Genomic DNA, 19062 nt, shown 5'->3' with positions numbered 1-19062 from the left:
GTCAGTGCAGGGATCCCCTGCGGTCGTTCCCCTGAGAAACAAGTATACCGCTTTGGATACTTGTGGGGGGGACGACTTACCAGGGGTAAGCCATGGGGTACGGGCCTCTGGCACGGAGTCTGTCCCTGTTGCTCAGAAGGGAAGGGGGGAGAGGAGCAGAGCATTAGTAATTGGGGACTCTATAGTCAGGGGCACAGATAGGAGATTTTGTGGGAGCGTGAGAGACTCACGTTTGGTATGTTGCCTCCCAGGTGCAAGGGTACGTGATGTCTCGGATCGTGTTTTCCGGGTCCTTAGGGGGAGGGGGAGCAGCCCCAAGTCGTGGTCCACATTGGCACCAACGACATAGGTAGGAAAGGGGACAAGGATGTCAGGCAGGCTTTCAGGGAGCTAGGATGGAAGCTCAGAACTAGAACAAACAGAGTTGTTATCTCTGGGTTGTTGCCCGTGCCACGTGATAGTGAGATGAGGAATAGGGAGAGAGAGCATTTAAACACGTGGCTACAGGGATGGTGCAGGCGGGAGGGTTTCAGATTTTTGGATAACTGGGGCTCTTTCTGGGGAAGGTGGGACCTCTACAGACAGGATGGTCTACATCTGAACCTGAGGGGCACAAATATCCTGGGGGGGAGATTTGTTAGTGCTCTTTGGGGGGGTTTAAACTAATGCAGCAGGGGCATGGGAACCTGGATTGTAGTTTTAGGGTAAGGGAGAATGAGAGTATAGAGGTCAGGAGCACAGATTTGACGTCGCAGGAGGGGGCCAGCGTTCAGGTAGGTGGTTTGAAGTGTGTCTACTTCAATGCCAGGAGTATACGAAACAAGGTAGGGGAACTGGCAGCGTGGGTTGGTACCTGGGACTTCGATGTTGTGGCCATTTCGGAGACATGGATAGAGCAGGGACAGGAATGGATGTTGCAGGTTCCGGGGTTTAGGTGTTTTAGTAAGCTCAGAGAAGGAGGCAAAAGAGGGGGAGGTGTGGCGCTGCTAGTCAAGAGCAGTATTACGGTGGCGGAGAGGATGCTAGATGGGGACTCTTCTTCCGAGGTAGTATTGGCTGAAGTTAGAAACAGGAAAGGAGAGGTCACCCTGTTGGGAGTTTTTTATAGGCCTCCTAATAGTTCTAGGGATGTAGAGGAAAGGATGGCGAAGATGATTCTGGATATGAGCGAAAGTAACAGGGTAGTTATTATGGGAGACTTTAACTTTCCAAATATTGACTGGAAAAGATATAGTTAGAGTACAATAGATGGGTCGTTTTTTGTACAGTGTGTGCAGGAGGGTTTCCTGAAACAATATGTTGACAGGCCAACAAGAGGCGAGGCCACGTTGGATTTGGTTTTGGGTAATGAACCAGGCCAGGTGTTGGATTTGGAGGTAGGAGAGCACTTTGGGGACAGTGACCACAATTCGGTGACGTTTACGTTAATGATGGAAAGGGATAAGTATACACCGCAGGGCAAGAGTTATAGCTGGGGGAAGGGCAATTATGATGCCATTAGACGTGACTTGGGGGGGATAAGGTGGAGAAGTAGGCTGCAAGTGTTGGGCACACTGGATAAGTGGGGCTTGTTCAAGGATCAGCTATTGCGTGTTCTTGATAAGTATGTACCGGTCAGACAGGGAGGAAGGCGTCGAGCGAGGGAACCGTGGTTTACCAGGGAAGTGGAATCTCTTGTTAAGAGGAAGAAGGAGGCCTATGTGAAGATGAAGTGTGAAGTTTCGGTTGGGGCGATGGATAGTTACAAGGTAGCGAGGAAGGATCTAAAGAGAGAGCTAAGACGAGCAAGGAGGGGACATGAGAAGTATTTGGCAGGAAGGATCAAGGAAAACCCAAAAGCTTTCTATAGGTATGTCAGGAATAAGCGAATGACTAGGGAAAGAGTAGGACCAGTCAAGGACAGGGATGGGAAATTGTGTGTGGAGTCTGAAGAGATAGGCGAGATACTAAATGAATATTTTTCGTCAGTATTCACTCAGGAAAAAGATAATGTTGTGGAGGAGAATGCTGAGCCCCAGGCTAATAGAATAGATGGCATTGAGGTACGTAGGGAAGAGGTGTTGGCAATTCTGGACAGGCTGAAAATAGATAAGTCCCCGGGACCTGATGGGATTTATCCTAGGATTCTATGGGAGGCCAGGGAAGAGATTGCTGGACCTTTGGCTTTGATTTTTATGTCATCATTGGCTACAGGAATAGTGCCAGAGGACTGGAGGACAGCAAATGTGGTCCCTTTGTTCAAAAAGGGGAGCAGAGACAACCCCGGCAACTATAGACCGGTGAGCCTCACGTCTGTAGTGGGTAAAGTCTTGGAGGGGATTATAAGGGACAAGATTTATAATCATCTAGATAGGAATGATATGATCAGGGATAGTCAGCATGGCTTTGTGAAGGGTAGGTCATGCCTCACAAACCTTATTGAGTTCTTTGAGAAGGTGACTGAACAGGTAGACGAGGGTAGAGCAGTTGATGTGGTGTATATGGATTTCAGCAAAGCGTTTGATAAGGTTCCCCACGGTAGGCTATTGCAAAAAATACGGAGGCTGGGGATTAAGGGTGATTTAGAGATGTGGATCAGAAATTGGCTAGCTGAAAGAAGACAGAGGGTGGTGGTTGATGGGAAATGTTCAGAATGGAGTACAGTCACAAGTGGAGTACCACAAGGATCTGTTCTGGGGCCGTTGCTGTTTGTCATTTTTATCAATGACCTAGAGGAAGGCACAGAAGGGTGGGTGAGTAAATTTGCAGATGATACTAAAGTCGGTGGTGTTGTCGATAGTGTGGAAGGATGTAGCAGGTTACAGAGGGATATAGATAAGCTGCAGAGCTGGGCTGAGAGGTGGCAAATGGAGTTTAATGTAGAGAAGTGTGAGGTGATTCACTTTGGAAGGAATAACAGGAATGCGGAATATTTGGCTAATGGTAAAGTTCTTGAAAGTGTGGCTGAGCAGAGGGATCTAGGTGTCCATGTACATAGATCCCTGAAAGTTGCCACCCAGGTTGATAGGGTTGTGAAGAAGGCCTATGGAGTGTTGGCCTTTATTGGTAGAGGGATTGAGTTCCGGAGTCGGGAGGTCATGTTGCAGCTGTACAGAACTCTGGTCCGGCCGCATTTGGAGTATTGCGTACAGTTCTGGTCACCGCATTATAGGAAGGACGTGGAGGCTTTGGAGCGGGTGCAGAGGAGATTTACCAGGATGTTGCCTGGTATGGAGGGAAAATCTTATGAGGAAAGGCTGACGGACTTGAGGTTGTTTTCGTTGGAGAGAAGAAGGTTAAGAGGAGACTTAATAGAGGCATACAAAATGATCAGGGGGTTGGATAGGGTGGACAGTGAGAGCCTTCTCCCGCGGATGGATATGGCTGGCACGAGGGGACATAACTTTAAACTGAGGGGTAATAGATATAGGACAGAGGTCAGAGGTAGGTTCTTTATGCAAAGAGTAGTGAGGCCGTGGAATGCCCTACCTGCTACAGTAGTGAACTCGCCAACATTGAGGGCATTTAAAAGTTTATTGGATAAACATATGGATGATAATGGCATAGTGTAGGTTAGATGGCTTTTGTTTCGGTGCAACATCGTGGGCCGAAGGGCCTGTACTGCGCTGTATTGTTCTATGTTCTATGGACAATCTCAGCAGGTCTGAGAGCATCTGTGGAGAGAGAAGGGAGCTAATGTTTCGAGTTTGGATGACTCTTAGAGAGAACTGGATATGCGGGCAGATTTATATTGTTGTGTGTGTGTGTGTGTGTGTGTGGGGGGGGGGGGGGGGGGGGGGGGGGGTGCGCTGGGTCCAGGGCCAGCGATAGGTGGAGATTTACTAAGATGTCATGGACAGAAAGACAAAAGGAATGTCAATGTGGGTGATTCCTTTTCTTAAGGAACGTCTATGGGGGTGATTAAAGGCAAGAAGGGTGCTGATAATGGCACATAGAGCGCGCGAATGGCAGACAAAGTGTGTCAAAGGGCAACTAGGAACAGATGGCCCAAGTGGGGTTGTGTGTGTGCATGGGGGGGGGGGGGGGGGAAGAGGAGAGAGAGAGAGAGAGAGAGAGAGAGAGAGAGAGAGAGAGAGAGAGAGAGAGAGAGAGAGAGAGAGAGAGAGAGAGAGAGAGAGAGAGAGAGAGAGAAAGAGAGAACAATGTTGAGGGAAAAACAGATGAATGGGAGGAATTAAAATAATATGATAAAAATATAAATGGGGTGAAGGTGGAGAGAGAGAGTTCACAGTCTGAAGTTGTTGAGCTCAACGTTAAGTTCAAATAAAGATACAGATAAAGTGCTTCCACTGGTTGGTGATTCTAGTACTAGTGAGCTTTGTCGAAAAATTAGGGCCACATCACACAGGCTAGTGGAGGTTTGAAACTCTCAGCTAGATCAGTTTTAATTATAACTCGGGAGATAGATATATTTTTGTTAGGCAAAGGTAATAAGGGATATGGGCAAAAGGCAGGTATGTGGAGTTAGACCACAAATCAGCCATGATCTCAATGAATGGAGAAACAGATGGGAGTAGCTGAATGGCGTACTCCTGTTCCGATTGACGATTTTCTTTAGAAACGGAAGTGAAGAGGCAGGATTATAGCTCAAAAATCTTACACTGTACATCTACAGAGGGGAAGCACGGTGGCAAGCACTCACAGCGCCAGGGACCCGGGTTCAATTCCAATCTTGCGCGATTTGTCTGCATGTGTTTCCTCTGGGTGCTCCGGTTTCCTCCCACAGTCCAACGATGTGCAGGTTAGGTGGCTAGCCATTCTAAATTGTCCCTCAGTGTCCAAAGTTGGGTTATGGGATTACAGGGTTAGGGGGGTGGGGGGGCCAGGCGGGGTGTTCTTTCAGAGGGTCAGTGTAGATTTGATGGGCCGAATGGCCGCCTTCTGCTCTTCTATGGCTCTCTGATTGATGCTTTAACTGCCATTTCTAACAGACTGATGAGGGAAATGTGGCATTACAGACCAAATATCATTAATAAAAAGCTTACCTCAATTTTGAATGTGGTTTTGTACTTTCGTAGTAAAATAAAAAGTTTATTTCATGAACTCCTTCTTCATCTGGTCCACGTAGCCACATAGGTAACTGTACAGAAGCCTCAGGTAACAACACAGAGTCAGGAAGTGGTACATAAGTCACCCAAAGTGGATTTCCAGTGCCCATTCCAAAGTCTGCAGGGGAAACGGATGATGTCAAAGCAGAGGACATGCACGCACAGTCGGTCACAACCGTCTTGTAGGCGCTACAGTTTTCAGAAGCTGTCGGACTTAACGGCGTCAACACAGCAGTTTTACTCCCAAAGGAAAAGAAATCTGGGTCTTTGCACACAACTTTTAATCCAGTGAGCGGGCATCTGCTTACATTCACAAACTCCACATACGTTTTCCTTATTTCTCCACAAAGCAGTCCAGTGGGAAAATTAATGAAAAATACCTGCATACAAAAAAATTCTATAAACATACAATCTTTACCAAAGTCGAATCCAATGTTAAAGCAATACATCGCTTATTTGTTCAAATCAAGAAAATAAAGATTTGGTACCACTGAAAATTGCAACACTTGTGTTTAGATCAAAGGTCCAGGAGAATCTTAATAGTTTCAGCACAGGCTCCTTCAATCCATTCTCTGCAGGAGCAATTCACCCCACCTTCGCCCGATATCCGTGAACATTTTTCATTTGTAGATAATCAATTGCCTCTTGAATACCTCCACACCCGTGCATTCCAGATCCTAACCACTCACTGCGTTAAAAACTTTCTTCCTCCGAAATGAGAGACCTGGGTTAGTGACATGGCTGGGTTTCTCAGTCTCGAGAAATTAAAGTTCGCCCTAAGAGGGTCAATGTTCGGGTTCATGCGGAGGTGGCAGCCGTTCGTCGACTTTCTTGGAGAAAATTAACCGTCAGCAGGGGCAGGAATCTGGGGAGGGGGGGTTAGGCTAGTTTCATTATTGGGGGTGCGAAGAACGTGATAGGGATAGAAATGTTTTATGTACCATGTTTATGTTGCTGTTGTCGTTATTACTATTATAAAAACTACAAATACCCTAATAAAATGTTTTTTTTTTTTTTTTTTAAACTTTCTTCCTCATGTCTCCACTGCTTCTTTTGCTGATTACCTTAGATCTAAGCTGGAGTGCTCTCTACGTTTTCACTAGAGAGGGAACAGTTTTGCCCAAACGGACCCTCGTAAATTTTGAATACCTCTATCAAGTCTCCTTTCAGCCTCATCTGCTCCAACAGGAATAGTCCTAACTGCTCCCATCGATCTATGACAAGTCCTTGATCCCTGAAACCATTCATGAATCTTTTTCTGAATTCTCTCTACTGCCTTCAAAGCCTCCCAAGTGTGGTGCCCAGAGCTGCACACAAGACTCTAGTTGAGGCTGAACCAGCATTTTATACACGTGTACGCCCATTAATAGAGCTTAGGATACTGTCTGCTTTGTTAACTGCGCTCCCAGCCTTCAACAACTTATGCACATATATACCCAGGTTCCTCTGCTCCGATACTCCCTTGAGAATTGCACCATTTTATATTGTCTCTCCACATTCTCCCAAACTTTAATATCCTGGACCAGAGGTTTTGGTAAGATAACAGAAAATCAATAATGCTTTGTTTAAAGTACATGGTAGTGGTTGTGGGTTTGGAAGTTGCTGTCGAAGGAACCTTGGTGAGTTACTGCAGTGCCTCTTGTAGATGGTACACACGGCTGCCACGGTTTGTCGGTGGTGGAGGGGGTGGTGGATGGGGTGCCAATCAAGCGGGGCTGCTTTGTCCTGGATGGCATCAAGCTTCTCGAGCGTAGTTGGAGCTGCACTCATCCAGGCAAGTGGAGAGTATTCCATTAGACTCCTCACTTGTGCCTTGTGGACAGGCTTTTTTTTTGGGGGGGGGGGGGGGGGGAGATCAGGTGGTGAGTTACTCACCTTAAGATTCCTAGCCTTTGACCTGTATTAATATGGCTAGTTCAGTTTCAGATCAATGGTAACCCCTAGGATGCTGATTGTGGGAGATTCAATGATGTTAATGCCATTGAATATCAAGGGGCAATGGTTAGATCCTCTCTTGTAGGAGATGGTCATTGCCTGGTACTTGTGTGGTGTGAATGCAACTTGCGACTTGTCAGCCCAAGCTTGGACATAAGTGCTGCTTGATAGTACTGTTGACGACCCCTTTCCATCACTTAGCTGATGGAGAGTAGTCTGTACTATTGCCGGAATATTGTCAGGGTCCGTAACCTTTTCAGTATCCAGTGCCTTCAGCCATTTCTTTTTTTTTTTAAATTTAGAGTACCCAATTATTTTTCTCCCAATTAAGGGGCAATTTAGCGTGGCCAATTCACCGAACATCTTTGGGTTGTGGGGGTGAAACCCACGCAAACATGGGGAAAACGTGCAAACTCCACACAGACAGTGGACCCAGGGCCAGGATTCAAACCTGGGTCCTCAGTGCAGTAGTCCCAGTGCTAACCATTGCACCACATGCCGCCGCTTCCTTCAGCCGTTTCTTGATATCATGTGGAGTGAATCGTATTGGCTGAAGACTGACATCTGTGATGCTGGGGACCGCCAGAGGAGACCGAGATGGATCATCCACTCGGCACTTCTGGCTGAAGATTAATGCGAATGCCTCAGCCTCGTCTTTTGCACATGTGTGCTGTGCTCCTCCATTATTGAAGATGGGGATATTTGTGGAGCCTTCTTCTCCAATTAATTGTTTAATTGTCCACCACCACCATTCACGGCTGGATGGGGCAGGACTGCAGATCTAAGATCTGATGCGTCGGTTGTGGAATCGCTTAGCTCTGTCTGCTTATGCGGTTAGGCACACAAGTAGCCCTGTGTTGCAGCTTCACCAGATTGACACCTCATTTTTCCGTCTGCCTGGTGTTGCTCCTGGCATGCTCTATCCTGCACTCTTTCGGAGGGTTGGTGCAGACTCAATGGGCCAAATGGCCTCGTTCTGCACTGTAGAGATTCTATGACTTTAATCTTCACAGAACTAAAATTGCCTTTAAAATATTGCTTAAACCATGAGCTAGATACTACAACCAAATGAATCACTTCACACTTCCCTACATTGAATTCCATCTGCCATTTGTTCATCCCACCAGTCTATGACATTTTCAAGTTCTACACAATGCTTCCAAGTTTCACATCATTCCAAAAATTTTGAAATTGTGTCCTATACACCAAGGTTTAGGCCATCGATATACAGAAAAGCACGGGCTCTAACACCGATCCCTTGGGAACTCCACTAAAAACCTTCCTATTTTGTTTCCTGCCACTCAGCCAATTTGATATCCATGTTGCCACTGCATCTTTTATTCCATCAGCTATAACTTTGCTCAGTCTGTTATGTAGAACTTATCAAAAGCCTTTATACTGATAATCCACAGGAAAGTAGTCTGTGCACAAAATTCACGAGCTCCAGCATTTAAAAAAAAAAAAGATATTGAACTTTTCTCAGCTTCAAAATTGTACTTGTCAAATTTTATGTCTTTTCATAATTTGTGCCATTGTAAGTTAGAATGAGAGTGACAGTTCGCTGCCAATATTTGCTGAACTCTAGGTTTTATTACTTTTCTACAACAGCACGCTAGAGTATGTGCAGAAAATAAACCATGTCCACTGGGATGGCTAAGTATTAAGATAGTAATAAACTGTGATAACACCGAAGGCTAGTTTCAGAGACAACATAAAATAGCTACGTTCTAATGACAAGCTGATCTAATTGTTATCGAGTTAGAGATTTGAAGGGCACAGCACAAATTAGCTTCATTTTAACCTTTAAAATTTCACTTCCCCCTATTATTCCCAGTGAGGACATTGAAACAAATGTTCAATTTTATTGTTCTTCAATTTCCTAGCAGTACAAGACGTTTTTATTTATTCATACAAGCTCAGTGAGCCATTCAGCCCCTCGAACCTGCTCTGCCATCCATTAAGATCATGGCTGATCTGATTGTAACTTCAACCCCACATTCCTGCCTATTCTCGATAATCTTTCATCCCCCTTGGTTATCAGGACTCCATGTACCTCTGCCGTATAAAATATTCAAAGACTCTGCTTCCACGGCCTTTTGAGGAAGAGAGTTCCCAAGACGGTCAGTCCTCAGAAAAAAAGTTCTCATCTGCCTTAATCAGGCTTTCTGGGCACCCCGGAGTTACAGCTCACCCACCCGAAGGGACACATTCATTTCCAATCTCTTGAATCTACTCACTATTTGGCAAATATTAAGTGCACGCGTCCATTTGATGTTGGACTGCATATTAGCATTATCACTAGTAAAAGCACCATGGTTTGTTTAGCTTCTTCACAAAATGTGGGATTCGCCAGCAAGGCCAACATTTATTGTTCATCAATTATCCCCTGTTCATCTTCCATGTTCAACTTCATCTAGATCCCTTTAGGTATTAATTTCTTCAATTACCCTCAGATATCATGTCGGTCTATTTTTTTTAAAAATTCCTTCTACCAGGTAGGACCATTGAGGAATTTCACAAAGATACAGAAATCAGAAAGTATTAGAATTTTACTGGGCATTTAAGAATATGAGTATTTAATGTAAAATTCTAAATGAACTTCAGTTTCAGTCATGTAAACCTAGATCCTGGAGTTCGTCCGTTTCTGTTCACTCAGTACACCTGTGTCGGAGTTCATCGATAACTCTTCACAGAGCAGCCGATTGTGCGTCAGTATGGGCTTGGTTTTGGAAAGCAGGCCCTGTGACGTGACCCCTCCACCGCTCAATCACCAGGCGACCAAACAGAGAAACGGTCTTCCAAAATACAGTTAAAAGGAAACAATCTTTAAATCAGTAGCTATTAGAATGTGCAGGCAGCCTCAAATCCATGCCTCTTAGACTATTTGCACTATTCAGTGTGTGGCAGTTTTTATTTCATCCTCTCACTTTGGAATGGAATCCAAGTACCAGAAAGGGTGGAAGAATAATACTTTACTTCTGAAGACACCAATACCAGTGACTCGACTAATTCAGGTCACGATGGATATTTACCTCTAACAAAGGCATTGCCTCTGTGATTATGGGATCCAGCCGTCGATCTGATCCATACTTAACAGAAGTTTTCTCCTCTTTAGTGTTATTGAGCCTCAGTCCCTGGATTTCCAAATACTGCCGTCCTCTTACTGATAACCCATGCGGTGTCTTGCCTGAAACAAAAAGGAAAATTATCCTTCTCATTATCGACATGTGGTTGATGGCCGTGGCCAACTCATTTCCTATTCAAGTAAACAAAAATGTTCCTTTTAAGTGTAAAGAATTGTGGAATTATACAATACTAAAGGAGGCCATTCAGCCCATCGTGCCTCTGCAAGTTCTTTGAAAGCTGCCTAATTAGTCCCTGCTCTTCCCTGGTTCTGGCCACCTTCCGTGCTGTATCGTTCTGACGAATGTGATTTAAAATAGTTAGTTCAAATATTAGTTACAGTAATGTTGATGCGAGCCAATCTGATGGTAGTGAGTTCACAAATAAGAGACAAAGACATTCAGAAAGCACGGCAAGGAAGGGGGGAGGGGTCTGATGGAGGATGGGGAAAAGTATGCTGGGTAAGAAGAGGCCCAGGGTTAAGGAATGAGAAGTGAGCCAATTAGGATGTATGGCCAGGTCAGGAGGGGTATGGGACGACCTATGGGAATTTGTATGTGAAACTTGATGCCATTTGAATGTATTTGCAGAGATCCCTTTGTCTTGGACCTCATTCGTTTCCAAGGGCTCCAGGAGACTGGTTCTGTGTTCTGTGTCCCTGAGAAGCGAGTCAGACTTGCAAGTTGGTTAAAAATAATACTGTGCCTACAAATCCATCTCGAGTTTTATTGAGGCCAGACTGACGGGTAAAGAATTCAACATTTGTCAGTTGTAAGGCACCATTAGCTGTTGACCTCAGATCCCAGAGAAGCAAGGTTCCAAGGTGCTCCTGGGAACTTTACATATTTAATACAGAACCTCTTAAGATTGTGACAAAGCTGACTGCCTCTCATGAGCCAACATTCAAATGGAGTTCTAGGTTTCTGACGAGAGATTAATCTTGCCAGGCAGGATGAGAAATTACAGCTCACAATGAAAATGATTGATCTGTAGTATAACTACATTGGGCCACGGTGGAAATTCTGTGGAAAGGGAAGTGGACTGCTGCTACAGGGAATGGTTGATTTTATCAAAAATCAGTTTAGCTGAACTGAAAGGCGCAGTTCCACTCCAGAGTAGCAAGGGACAAAGCGAATATATGGAGTTTCGTCACAGATTGACCATGATCTCATTTACTGGAGGGGTTAAATGACATGCCCCTGTTCCCATATTCTTAGCACAAATCTCTTCCTGCTGCATAAATTTTAGAAAAGCGAAGGATTTATTTTAATGTATTAATGTGGATGAAAATAAATTGGAGTTTGAAATAGAGATTAGATAACGGCTCACATTACTATTAAGTTTTGCTCTGTCGTCATTCACTTAACGAGTCTGCAGGTATGCTAAACTAAACTATTAATTTGCCAATTAATTACTCTCAAGAGAAAAATGATCTGAACATATCTTACTGTGGTTTCAGAATTGCATTAATCTGGTTAATTTAGCTGCAATAGTGGGGCAGTGGTTAGCACTGCTGCCTTCCGGTGCCGAAGTCCAAGGTTCGATCCCAGCTCTGGGTCACTCTCCGTGTGGCGTTTGCACATTCTCCCCATGTCTGCGTGGGTTTCACCCCCACATCCCAAAGATGTGCAGGGTAGGTGGTTTGGTCATGCTACATTACCCCTTAATTGGAAAAAATGAATTGGGTACTCTAAATTTTTTTTATTTTTTTAAAAACTTAACTGCAACAATGAATAGATATGCCAAAACCAACTATGATATAGATGCTGGGAGTTCTTTTCAGCATTTGTCACCCAACAACGGTTATCAAGGGCATGAGATAATGGGAGAAAGGCAACGGGAGTGGTACTAAAAGGATAGTACGGTAACATAGTGGCTAGCACAGTTGCTGCACAGCTCCAGGGTCCCAGGTTGATTCCCGGCTTGGGTCACTGTCTGTATGGAGATTGCACGTTCTCCCAGTGTCTGCGTGGGTTTCCTCCGGGTGCTCCGGTTTCCTCCCACAGTCCAAAGACATGCAGGTTAGGTGAATTGGCCACCCTAAATTGCCCTTAGTGTCCAAAAAGGTTGGGTGGGGTTAATGGGTTACGGGGACAGGGCTTGGGTAGGGTGATCTTTCCAAGGGCCGGTGCAGACTGCACTGTAAATTCTATGATTCTATGATAGCTCTTTCAAAGATCCAGCACAGATTACAATAAACCTAATTGTCTCGGTCAATGCTGCTTGATGTGAAAAGTTCTTAAGGAGGTTAGTCAAAAAATCTAACTAAATTCACATTACTAAAATGCTATGTTATTAATGAATGTAAAGTATTTATGGATGCTCTGCCGGTCAGGCCTGGCTAGGAAGGCAAAAGTACATGTGGTACAAGTGCTAGAGGATACAGATTTAAGGATGGGGCAAAATATGCAGGGAGGATGTGAAGAACTTTTTTTATTTTTATTTTTTTTTTTTAAACGCAGCAAGTGGTTGGAACTGGAACGAGCTGGAACTTGCTGCCCACGAGGGTGCTGGAGACAATCAATGATTTCAAAAGGAAATTGGATGGGTGTAGAGTGGGGCATAAAACATGACACAGGGATAGAGCGGGGAAGTAAGACTGGCTGGATTGCTGTAAAGGGCTGTGGGCTGAATGCCCTCCTTGTGTGCCGTAGTGATTGTGACTAATCACCTGATCAGCAATTTGCATCATAATTGATCATTTACTCAATTTCTGCAATCATCTTGAATCTGAAGAATGAACGACAGTGTAGTTTTCAGATAAGACTGACAGGGATTGAGCATAAGACAAACAGCTCAAAATTACAAAAATAAAGTTATTTTTTTATTCTTCCATGGGATGTGGGCATTTGTTGCCCATCCAAACTTGTTCTTTTTTTAATATAAGTTTAAGGTACCCAATTATTGTTTTTTCCAATTTAGCGTGGCCAATCCACCTACCCTGCACATCTTTGATTTGCGGGGTGAGACCCACGCAGACACAGGGATAATGTGCAAACTCCACACGGACAGTGACCTGGGGCCGGGATCAAACCCGGGTTCTCAACGCCGTGAGGCAGCAGTGCTAACCACTGCGCCAACATGCCGCCCTAGTGCCATAATGCAGCAGTGCTAACCACTGCACCAACATGCCACCCTCCAGTGCCGTAATGCAGCAGTGCTAACCACTGCACCATGCCGCCCCTAGTGTCATAATGCAGCAGTGCTAACTACTGCACCAACATGCCACCCCCAGTGCCGTAATGCAGTAGTGCTAACCACTGCACCACCATGCTGCCCTAGTGCCGTAATGCAGCAGTGCTAACCACTGCACCATGCCGCCCCTAGTGTCATAATGCAGCAGTGCTAACCACTGCACCACCATGCCATCCCCAGTGCTGTAATGCAGCATTGCTAACCACTGCGCCACCATGCCGTCCCCAGTGCTGTAATGCAGCAGTGCTAACCACTGCACCACCATGACGCCCCCAGCGTCATGAAGCAGCAGTGCTAACCACTGCGCCACCATGCCGTCCCCAGTGCTGTAATGCAGCAGTGCTAGCCACTGCACCACCATGACGCCCCCAGCGCCATGAAGCAGCAGTGCTAACCACTGCACCACCATGACGCCCCCAGCGCCATGAAGCAGCAGTGCTAACCACTGCGCCACCATGCCGTCCCCAGTGCTGTAATGCAGCAGTGCTAGCCACTGCACCACCATGACGCCCCCAGCGCCATGAAGCAGCAGTGCTAACCACTGCACCACCATGCACCCCCTTCCCAACTTGCTCTTGAATGATTTCAGTGGGCAGTTAAGAGTCAACCACATTGCTGCGGGTCTGGAGTCACGTGAAGACCAGACCAGGCAAGGACAGATTTCTTTCCTTAAAAAGACACGAGCGAACCACATAGGCATTTCCAACAATCAGGAACGGTTTAATGGGTCACCATTATCGAGACTAGTTTTTCAAATCCAGAGTAATTGAATTTGAATCTACAGGCGTGGGATTTGAACCCTTGGCCCCAGGACATTAGCATCGGCCTCTGGATTACTGGCCCAACGACTAGGCCACCATCTCCCCACTACCACGCTGTTAAATTTAGTGAGTTTCAGACCCCAGTGTCATGTCTTCGGAGTCAGAGAGTGACGAGCAGAAAACGGAGTGCCCCACCAACCGCTGCTTGCTCAGCATATTTACCAACCCCACAACTAACCTTCCGTCCAGCTTAGTCCATGGAAGTACTCCAGTTGATCCGAAGAGCTGGGCTGATGGCGCTGGTTGTGAGGAATCTGTGGTTTGCTTCCAGATTTTCCAGAGTAGAGGTTGCTGGCATTGAGGCAACTGCCTGCGAGAACACGTCAGGAAGGTAAAGTGACAAAAACTGATCAACATAATCACAACAGTGCCTAAACTTCCTCAGGAAACAAATGAAATTTGGCATGTCCATATTATTGACTCTCACCAACTTTTACAGGTGAACCATGGAAAGCATCCTATCGGGCTGCATCACAGCCTGGTATGGCAAGTGCTTGGCCCAAGAATGTAAGAAACTTCAGAGAGTCATGAACACAGCCCAGTCCATCACATGAACCTGCCTCCCATTCATTGACTCTGTCTACACCTTCCACTGCCTTGGGAAAGCGGACAATATAATCAAAGACTCCTCCCACTCGAGTTATTGTCTCTTCCAAATTCTTCCATCGGGCAGGAGACACAAGTCTGAGAACGCGCATTAGCAGATAAAAAACAGCTTCTTCCCTGCTGTTACCAGGCTCCTGAGTGACCCTCTTATGGACTGAACTGATCTCTCCACACATCTTCTCTACTGAGTAGTATTACACTCCTATATGCCTCACCCGATGTCTGTGTATTTACATTGTGTATCTATCGTATGTCCCTGTGTTTTTTTTCATGTATGGAATGATCTGTCTGGACTGTACACTGAAGAATACTTTTCACTGTCCCCCCAAACTAAGCATACCCTTCCTTCAGTTAAGACGACCAAGATTTTCCACAGGTAGTCCAGTTTAGTCGCCCCATGCCCCTCGCTTGAGGCATGGTGACCCTCATCACCACTAGTCAGCTCTCAAGAGGGGCGAGCAAGGCAGTATTGACATAATTGCAGCAAAACTTTTTCACTCTTGTATACCCCAATCGATTCAGATTTTAACGGTTATAACATAACAAAGTTAATGCTGATCCTTCCTCCACAAATGCTTCCAGGTTTTATTTCAGAATTCCTGCATTCTTTCGATCTTACTCTATAAAAACAACATTTCAAAACAGATGCTTGATTTGCCATTTTGTAGTTGTTTCTTTGAATATCTCCTCAGACATCTATCACCGAATCATAGAAAAGTATACAGCACAGAAAAAGGCCACTTGGCCCATCGTGTCTGCGCCGGACGATGAGTTGCCCAGTCTAACCCCACTTTCCAGCATTTGCTGCTCGGCCCTGCAGAAAGCGTATATCCTGTATCCCCCTATGTTTAATGGCTGCATACTACATAACTCTCCAAAACACTCACATTTAAGAAATCAGTGGAGGATTTAAAAGAGTTTGATTGCACATTAGAATTTTAAAAATATAAACTAATACACAGTCAGAAACATGCAAAGATACAAAGGACCTCACTAGGAAAGATACCTGGAGAAATCGATGCTCTCACCTGCTACCTGCATTACAGGGCTAGAGTCCAATCCATCTTGTGTAGAAGCTGATTGCACAGTACTAAGGTTATATACAACTCCAAGAATGTGAAGTTCTCCTGTCTGATGAGGAAGCAGTTTTAATCTAGCCTAAAGAAAAATAAAAAAATGATACAAGTTACAGTCACATGCACGGAAATCATTTTCTTTTTTTAAAATAAAATTTAGAGTACCCAATTCATTTTTCCAATTAAGGGCCAATCCACCTACCTTGCACTTCTTTTGGGCTGTGGGGGTGAAACCCACGCAAACACGGGAAGAATGTGCAAACTCCACACGGACAGTGACCCAGAGCCGGAATCGAACCTGGGACCTCGGCGCCGTGAGGCAGCAGTGCTAACCACTGCACCACCGTGCTGTCCTTGAAATCATTTTCAATGGTGTGCATAAAATACAAACAACCTAAGTTGAGGGAATAGTTAAATCCATGGCAGATTTGTCCTGGAGATCTGAGTTTTCACTCTTTCCAGCACCAGGTCCACTGATGTACAATGAATGAACTAACCCACGTTACTTTAAAATCAATGTTTTAAAGAGCAAACCGAGATGGCACCGGAGCATGGTGACTCCTTGTGAGCTCTCCCCCACAGATGCTCTTCCTGCATCTCTTATAAACATACTGTTGGAAGGCATTTTGTGATACTGGACTATGATATAAATTATAGGTGGCCCTGTAACTACATTTGTGCTCCTATATTACTTTTGAATAGTTCTGATGAGACAAAAGGTACTAATTGGCTTAGATGCTTGCTTAGAAGAGGCAATTTGTAGAAATAGATAGTGTATACACAATGCTTGTTAATATCAGAAAGGACACAAAATGGCTGTTGGCTATTAAAGCAATACTAAAGACACAAAATGGCCGAACTAGCCACATTTCTGAACAATAAGTTACAAACTGTGTAAACCAGCTCATGAGAACCTACGGAGTATTTTAACAACCATGATAACAGCTTCACAGAACAAGAACTGCTATGTGTCCTTGATAAGCCCAAGGACCCCAGCTGCAGACAGGACATCATTATGTTAGTTTTGAATGGCTTCTGTATGAAGTTAGGGGCGGGTAAGACAATACCCACTTTAACCATATATGTGATAACTGGGATGCTAAGAAAATTGATTGACTGCATGTAATGAAGTGTGACGCGAATATAGTTGATTGATTGTATATAAATAAGAATACATCTAATTCCTTGAATCTGTATATTAACCCGTGAGTCTTAGCTCAAGTGAGAACATGCGCTGTCAAAGGCTGCGGAGCCTCAGGCCTTTCCTCCCAGGATTCTGATATAATGAACTGCTTTTTTTACTTATACTCAGGCTTTCGTGTGAATATTTTCACCTCTAACAATACTAACCTTCTGAAGCTTAATTCTAACACTGTTACCTCAAACCTTTTTCTTTTATGTTTACTTACAGGTCTGAAGATGCCTATGTATTTAATTTGTGTATTTATCGCATGTCCTATGTTTTTTTATGTATGGAACGATCTGCCTAGAGTATACGCAGAATAATGTGTTTCACTGTGCCTCGGTACGCATGACAATAAATTTAAATCCAATCCAAATCCCAGTAATGATTGTGTTTTACTGAGTGGCTCAGTGGTTAGCACCGCTGCCTCACAGCAGCAGGGACCCAGGTTCGATTCCGACCTCGGGTCAGTGTCTCTGGAGTTTGCACTTTCTCCCAGTGTCTGTGTGGGTTTCCTCTGGGCACTCTGGTTTCCTCCCACAGTCCAAAGATGTGCAGGTTAGGTGGATTGACCATAATAATTACCCCTTAGCATCCAAAGGTTAGGTGGGGTTGCGGCGAAAAGGGGGGCACAGGTAGGGTGCTCTTTCAGAGGGTCGGTGTAGACTCAATGGGCCAAAAAGCCTTCTTCTGCACTGAAGCGATTTGATGAAATGCGTTATTTGGCAGGCAGTAATATGGTGGCATATCATCCCAAAAATGTTCAAAATTCAAGATCCACTATAGGCCAAGCTGGGCGTGTTCTGCATTGAGGTACCATCTTTCAAATAAGGCTTTAAAACCAAGGATATGCTTGGCTACTCATCAGAGATAAGGAATTTAGCAGGGTCCAAGCCAAATTCATCCCACAGTCAACACATTAACCAGTGATTCATCGCCCTGTTTGCACTTTTTCCCCCTTGTCTGCATGGGTTTCCTCCGGATGCTCCGGTTTTCTCCCACAGTCCAAAGATGTGCAGATTAGGTGGATTGGCCATGTTAAATTGCCCCTTAAGTGTCCAAAAGGTTAGATGGGGTAACTGGGTTATGGGGATAGGGTCTGACCATGGGTCTAGATAGGCTGCTCTTTCCAAGGGTCAGTGCAGATTTGATGGGACAAATGGTCTCCTTCTGCAATGTACAGATTCTATTCAATGAAGTGTCTATAATAAAAAAAACTAATTGGTTATGTGCAAAGTCACTTATAAAAAGGGAGTGCCAGTAAAAGCAGACGTGGAAGTATTCTGACACTGACAACACTTGAATACAAACAAGCCAAAGATTGGAAAATCAATGCCCCTTGAACCTCCGAGTGGGGTCTTAAAGCTGCCAAATTAGGTGGTATCTGCAGGTGAGGAAAGTAAGTGACACATGAAGCACAAGCACACAGACAGGCCGTCCTACATCCTTCAGATGTAGAGCCCAGAGTTTATTTTCTTTCACAAGATGAGGGTGTTACTGCCATTTCAGAGGGCAGTTAGGAGTCAAACACATTGCTATGGGTCTGGAGTCACATGTACGCCAGACCGGGTAAGGACGGCAGGTTTTCTATCCTCAAGGGCATTCGTGAATTAAATACAATACTCCAGTTGTGGCCGAACCAATATTTTATGAAGGTTCCACTTACCGTCCTTGCTTTTTAAAAATTAATTCAGATTGGTCACATGTACTGACGTACAGTGAAAAGTATCATTCTGCCAGGATGATTTACGGGATGTGGGTATTGCTGGTTAGACCAGTATTTATTACCCATCCCTAGTCGCCCTTCAGAAAGTAGCTCGAACGGGGACCAAGGCCTTTTTGAACCGCTGCAGTCCCGGAGGTGTAGGTACACCCACAGTTAGGGAGGGAGTTCCAGGATTTTGCCCCAGGGACAGGCAAGGAACGGCAATATATTTCCAAGTCAGGATGGTGAGTGACTTGGAGGGGAACCTCCAGGTAGTGGGGTTCCCGGGTATCTGCTGTTGTTTTCCTTCTAGATGGTAGTGGTCATGGGTTTGGAAGATGCAGCTTAAGGAACCTTGGTGAGTCACTGC

General features: G+C 45.0%; 1 protein-coding gene and 1 long non-coding RNA gene across 5 annotated transcripts in view; one reads left to right on the top strand and one right to left on the bottom strand.

Moving 5' to 3' along the window:
* Nucleotides 1-19062, bottom strand: part of trappc8 (trafficking protein particle complex subunit 8) — a 228050-nt gene that overhangs the window by 45451 nt on the left and 163537 nt on the right. For all 4 annotated transcript variants that reach the window (XM_072468480.1, XM_072468481.1, XM_072468482.1 and 1 more), the window contains 4 exons: nucleotides 15757-15886; nucleotides 14301-14432; nucleotides 10016-10170; nucleotides 4986-5428 (listed from right to left, as the gene is read on the bottom strand). In XM_072468480.1, the coding sequence (XP_072324581.1) occupies nucleotides 4986-5428; nucleotides 10016-10170; nucleotides 14301-14432; nucleotides 15757-15886 (860 nt within the window). The remainder of the gene's footprint in view (nucleotides 1-4985; nucleotides 5429-10015; nucleotides 10171-14300; nucleotides 14433-15756; nucleotides 15887-19062) is intronic.
* Nucleotides 1-19062, top strand: part of LOC140385877 (uncharacterized) — a 154555-nt gene that overhangs the window by 131802 nt on the left and 3691 nt on the right. The gene's annotated exons all lie outside the window — the stretch shown is intronic.

The sequence above is a fragment of the Scyliorhinus torazame genome, chromosome 11 (assembly GCF_047496885.1).
Source record: "Scyliorhinus torazame isolate Kashiwa2021f chromosome 11, sScyTor2.1, whole genome shotgun sequence".
NCBI lineage: Eukaryota > Metazoa > Chordata > Chondrichthyes > Carcharhiniformes > Scyliorhinidae > Scyliorhinus > Scyliorhinus torazame.
Note: the sequence above shows the minus strand (reverse complement) of the source record. Positions and strands in the feature narration are given on the sequence as shown.